The sequence below is a fragment of the Anticarsia gemmatalis genome, chromosome 8 (genome assembly GCF_050436995.1).
Source record: "Anticarsia gemmatalis isolate Benzon Research Colony breed Stoneville strain chromosome 8, ilAntGemm2 primary, whole genome shotgun sequence".
Lineage (NCBI taxonomy): Eukaryota > Metazoa > Arthropoda > Insecta > Lepidoptera > Erebidae > Anticarsia > Anticarsia gemmatalis.
Window position 1 is genome coordinate 9,476,414 of NC_134752.1, and position 6,000 is coordinate 9,482,413.

The window sequence follows — 6,000 nt, forward strand, 5'->3', positions numbered from 1 at the left end:
TTTCATTTGATCAACATTTATAATGTTGGTCGAATGACATGTGCAGAGGGAGCCTAAGCTCTTTCTTTATTGACCGATAAAATCAGAAGAACGAACGAAAGTTGCTGCAACATGGTGGATGTGTAGATATTCTGTCTTGTCTATGGTACATGGGTCAACTTACGGGTGAAGGGTAAAATTGTTTGTCTTAACGATTTTATTGTAATGTTTAGTTATAATTTATGAGAATTGTAATTCAATTACGTTAGATTATGTTAATTCAGTAAGTTGCATTCAATTTTGTGGTGAAATTAGTCATAATAAGTTGCCACAATGGCGGTTCTTGCGGCAGCTCAGCTGCTTGACGAATTGATGGGCAGGCATCGCAACACAAATCCTAATGAAAAAATCAAGAAGCCTAACTGGGAAGATCCTGAGGTAAGAAGTTAGACTCTTCAGTAATATGAATGCCTATTTTCATATCTAACTGTAATTAATTGATAAGGCGTGATAACAGATATCGCGATGGATACAGAATAGTTGATTGAACTTGCTTTGCTTGGCATTTTTACACTTATTTAGAGGTTAAGTACTTACACGGGCATATAAACAATAGGATTTTCGTTTAATTGCTCGAATTAGTACAAAACACTCATATTGGTATTAAATATTAGTCGCTTCTTCAAAAAATGCTCTGAAAACATTGAATTCGTTGTTAGTTATTGATTTTTAAATTAATTATTGAATGCAGAGGTTTATTCCAAATTTACACTGATATCTTTGCCTACTAGACTTCTTGTTACATGTCATTGTTGCTTCCCAATTATTCAAACTTGTTATCAGTGAGTTCCTAAAAATAGGCGAGATACACTTGTTTACATTATTTCATTTAGGTGTTGTAAAAAATACACACTATTATTATTGTGGCCAGGGGACCATGTAAACCACTGCTCCTAACTTGATATAAATTGTTATATTTAGGTATTTATAGATAAATAATCATTAGATTTAGTATGTTTCTTTTTAGTAAGCTGCATTGTGCACAGCTTTGCACAATTTCCACGAAAAATTAAGATTACCTTAGCTCTATGATTGTATAAATATAATATTATTATTTGTCTAAACAAAAAATCAATTTTAACCCACTATATCATTGTCTATGTGGCTGCCTTCAAAACTTCCATTATTGATAAAAAATCGTTTCTTTTCAGTACTGCAAATATTACATGGTAAAGTTTTGTCCCCACGATCTCTTTGTGAACACCCGAGCTGATCTTGGTGCTTGTCCCAAAGTGCATGATGACGAAGTCAAGGAGCTGTTTGAAAAGTGTGACACATCATACAAGAAAGCACAGTATGTGGAGGAGTTCCTACGCTTTTGTCGGCACATGATCAATGATGTTGAAAGTAAGCATTCAATTCACTCCTTTCTCAATAATATGGGGGTTTACTATAATTTTCAAAAACGAAAATTCATTGAAACTTCATTTGTCAAAGTGGCAGGATTATCCAATATTATCTACTCCATGTGAAAAGAGGATAGGATAAGGTCTTTAACAACACCACCTACACCTTCAATATTGGATGAAATTTCATTTTTACGAATCATAGTAGGTCCTCAGTTTGGATTTAATATTGGAATTGGTCGTTTTCGAGACTATATTACTTTATTTTACTCATGGATTTGGTTGTACTTATTAGAGAAAATAAAACAATAATTATTTCCAGGAAAAATACAGAAGGGCAAACAGAGATTGGAGTTGATGAATTCAAAGCCTGATGGACCTCCAATGACTCAAGCTCAAACTGAGAAGAATCAAGAACAGGTAACTTTCTTCTCTTCTCTCTTTTTATTACCTATTAGATTAATAGAATAAGACAATATTACCCATTATTCATCATTTAATAACTCTTATCAATTGTTTCTTCCTAGGTACAATTGTTGTCAGAGAAGATCACAGCATTGGTTCAAGAGGCAGAAGAGGCGGGGACCCGTGGTGATGTAGAACAAGCTCAAGGTCTGATGAAGCTCTGCGATAGATTAAAGGAAGAAAAGGAGCAACTGCTTAAACAACAAGAAAACAGGTATGTTAAACATTTTCATTAATGCTGCATTTTTATAGACTCATGTTTTATTCAAGATTTCATTGTCTTGCATTCATTAGTAATTGAAATGTGTGTTCATTTTCTGATAGACTGCATATTTTCACTTGCATTATTGCAAATTTTCCTGCTTGATTTTTTTAAAATGTCAATACTAGGTTTCATTTGTATCTTATTAGGGCTGAATTTGCACATTTCTTTATCTATTAAGAGTTTGTTATATAAATATACATTAGTAAGTAAATATGTGGATATTTTTAGCCACTGGTCCATGACGGCGGAGTTGGCGGCTGCGCAAGAGAAACAAATGGAAGTATGTCCAGTTTGTGGCGCGTTCTTGATCGTGGGCGATGCGCAGCAACGTATTGACGACCATCTGTCTGGGAAACAACATGTCGGGTTAGTTGTAAAGTCGTGTGTTCATTTCAATCAATATCAATCAGTCTATAATTTTAATAAATTAAAACAATAGCTAAATATTATTATTGATTAAATTATAGGTACTTCAAGCTTCGCCAAGCTTACGAAGAGATGATAGAATCTCGTGAAAAAGAACAACAAGAAAAGGAGAGAAGGCGTAGAGAGGAGCGAGATAGAGAGCGCAGTGCTCGTAGTGGAGGTCTCGGCTCTGACCGACGTGACCGAGAGCGTATGGAAAGAGACCGCGAACGTGATAGAGACCGAAGTGAACGCGGGGATAGAGATCGCGAGAGGGAACGTGACAAGGAGAGGGAAAATAACCGGGATAGGGAACGTGAACGGGAAAGAGAACGTCACAGGTAAGCACTAGGTCTAAATAATGTAATAAGTGTCCCAATAGTTATAATCATTCTGGCATTCTTAGGGTGAAAACTGCTTGTGTTACATGAAATAAATAGTTTCTAATTGCAATACTTCAGGGCTAGCCGGGAGAAGACGAACCGCCACGACGAGCGTGAACGGGAACGCGATCGCGACAAGGAAAGGGACAGGGAACGCGACCGCAAACATCGCAAAGAAAAAAGTATGTAAATAACTATGTACCTCATTAAAATTCCTTCTAGCTATCTAGGGAGAGATCTAATTATGATTTAATTTTAGGGTCTTCCCATGAGCGCTCCCGACGACGATCACGCGACCGCCATTAGCTATGACTGAGGTATCACAAATGCGCCTGAAATCGGTAAGTATATCTAGCACGCACTTTTCCCTACAAAAAGAGCGAAGCGTCCACACACTGACGTATCCTACATAAATCACACAACATCCTTTTCCCGCATTCACTAACTCGTATGGCAACTATTATTCAACACATTTTGTTTATCATCCTATACCTACACTCATTCCTCTCCTTTGAAGTTGAAACATTTACAAGTAATAAAGTGAACACTTGTTTTACAGCTTATATGTAGCATACCAAAATAAAACTTCGGTATATGGCAAACATATGGGGAGTAATGACACCCATTGCACTCTCGATTCGGTAGTTGTCGTCACACCGACGGACTTGGCAGGTATTTGATTGGTATTTTGAATAGTTGCCGAGGGCCGACGATGGGAGAAGACTTATTTGTCGATCGCCATCGGCTCGTCCCTCACATCTGATGCGTTGATTGGGTGTTAGAGTACATGGCGATCTTCTAATAAGATCTCTTCTGATGAGCAGTTCAACTCGACGTCGTTTTGAGGTATTTCAACATGCTATGTTTTGTCGTCATTTTGTCGCCAGTCGACTTGTGCCGATCGCTATTGTGATGCCAGGTATTTGTTAGGTTATTGCGCTATATCGACTAAAGTTTTATAGTGGGAGAAAACGTCAGGATTGAACGTGTTAAATCAATTAAAATCGATACAGTAGGCGATAATATAAAATGGGACCAATAGAACATTTCCAGAACTGAATATTATTTTTTTGTTGTCGTTACATTATCATCATGTTAATTGCCATGTCACGAAGACTAAGGGAGCGCAAATATTGGTGCTCTTTGTATCACAATAAATGGATGCTGTTATCACATCATCTACTGTGTATTTCCAGGTACCCAAATAATTCTCAGCATGGTACCAAGTTTCTTTATTGGGTACGGCATAAATACTTTTTTTTTACATAAGTTTTTATTATTTTATTACTTCGAAAATTGGTGCCGTGCAATCAGATAATTAACCTGAACCCCAATAAGATATCCGAAGGGAAAGGAATTGTCAGCAGTAAACCAGTAAATTATAAAACATTTGTTACATATTTTAATTATTCTTAAATTGTTAGTATAAATGTTGTCACAGGTGAAAATTATTTTTAAATTTGAAATTGCTGACAAATCTGTTCCTTTCTATCCCGCTGCTAAGTACCCGTTACTAGCTTGCTCCATGGACTTTTCAGTTGGAAAGCCATAGACGAAGAACTCCAGTTGTCGCAGCTCCATCCATCAATGAGGTACTTTTGAACTTAAGCACCCGTACAGAAGAGGCGAAGGCGTTGACCACGTTCCAGAAAATTCCACATTCTTCCATCGGTTTCGAGGTGACATAGAATAGTCACACGTACTCTTAAGAAATTCAATGTTAGCGCCAAAAGTTAATAAAATGCATGTAGTGAATAGTTCGGCGTTTCATGGACTTATTAATACGTTACAATTAGATAAATGTTTGTAACAGTGTAGCAACCACTGATACTTGATCCATAGGAAGGTCACTGTTTTTTTTCTGTAAACCAGTTTCCTCTGAGGAGCCATTCAGGTATTTATCAAATTATTTTTTATCTTCATCATAATGATGTTAATGTGATTTTATTGTGTATGATTGGGAATGAGCTGATAGAGTATGTTTTCAAGGAATATAAAACATGAATTTAAATAAGAGTTTTATTTATTTTATCCAAACACTCTGAAAAACAGTACTCCTGGGTAACAACGTTAAAGGAAAATGTTACATAAATTATGTAGATACTTAGGCCCATAGCACATGGCGTATTTTAAACGCGCAGGCGACGCGCGTATTTGGAACGCACGTCTTCGGCGCCGTAGACGCCGATTCTTGCGTTTGCATTGATGATACAAGCGCGCGTATACGCGCAGTAGAAGCGCGTACAAATGAGCGGGGTAGAGATAGAGGGTAGATGCGCGCTCACGCCACCACTGCGCCGCCCGCGCCTCAAGCCAGTGTACGCAGTGTTATATCAACGGACGCCATTGTACAACTGGAGAGAGGAGTCTCTGATCAAAACTCAAAGGCTACGAGCGACTACAGCACGTATACACGCAGTAGAAGTGCGTATACGCGCAGTAGAAGCGCGTTTCACGGCCGCATTGTGTGCTTAAGATACAAGGTTGCGTTCAAATCTCGTATGAAGCGCGTATACGCGCGTCATCTGCGCGTCGTCTGTGCGTATAAAATACGCCGTGTGCTATGGGCCTTACAGATAGAGGTAGCGTTTCTTTATTAGCTGGAGGGTTTATCCGATCTATTTCTGTCGAGTTATGAAAATAAACCAAATAACTATAGGTAATAACTTGTTTGTATGACATGAAAAAGACGCACATAACATTGCAATACAAATGGCACTATGCGCCTAAATGCATAGCTCTTACACCCTAACAAACTGCAGCAATATTATGTGTAATGTTTGCCCACCTTACGAATGTGTGATTATATTATATTTTATGACAAAAAGTTTCATGCTACTAAAGTAGCCAGGAATGTATTTTAAGTTATAATTCCATGGTCGTAGTTCTTAGTAGCGCCGCGACGCGACGTTAATAATGGGTCGTTGCGTCGTTATGAATAGAAAGTTTGGTAAAGTTTCATTAAATGAAAACAAATAGTTGTCCGTGTCTCCTAGAAGATGCGAGTGGACCAAGTTTCGCGACGCGAGCTTTGCAAAGCTACAGTTAAAGTTTGTGTTAATAACTTTATATTACGGTAACACTTTAGTGTGCAATT

General features: G+C 37.7%; 1 protein-coding gene across 2 annotated transcripts; it reads left to right on the plus strand.

Moving 5' to 3' along the window:
- Positions 1-115: 115 nt before the first annotated feature.
- On the plus strand, positions 116-4,917 carry LOC142975013 (luc7-like protein 3). 2 transcript variants are annotated; one of them, XM_076117636.1, is made up of 9 exons: positions 116-417; positions 1,191-1,386; positions 1,708-1,805; positions 1,913-2,064; positions 2,344-2,481; positions 2,583-2,861; positions 2,982-3,085; positions 3,163-3,244; positions 3,463-4,917. In XM_076117636.1, exons 1-8 carry the CDS (start codon positions 313-315, stop codon positions 3,207-3,209), a joined length of 1,119 nt encoding a protein of 372 aa, XP_075973751.1. In that variant the 5' UTR covers positions 116-312; the 3' UTR covers positions 3,210-3,244; positions 3,463-4,917. The 2 variants fall into 2 exon arrangements, with proteins under 2 accessions (XP_075973751.1, XP_075973750.1); XM_076117635.1 differs by having other exon boundaries at positions 4,442-4,917.
- The last annotated feature ends 1,083 nt before the right edge of the window (positions 4,918-6,000 follow it).

What these genes read in the sequence shown, in the direction of transcription:
- LOC142975013 (XM_076117636.1), top strand. Translation starts at nt 313, where the DNA reads ATGGCGGTTCTTGCGGCAGCTCAGCTGCTTGACGAATTGATGGGCAGG. An exon ending in CTTAAACAACAAGAAAACAG is followed by an intron (nt 2,065 to 2,343) that starts GTATGTTAAACA and finishes GGATATTTTTAG; the next exon opens with CCACTGGTCCATGACGGCGG. An exon ending in TCTGGGAAACAACATGTCGG is followed by an intron (nt 2,482 to 2,582) that starts GTTAGTTGTAAA and finishes ATTAAATTATAG; the next exon opens with GTACTTCAAGCTTCGCCAAG.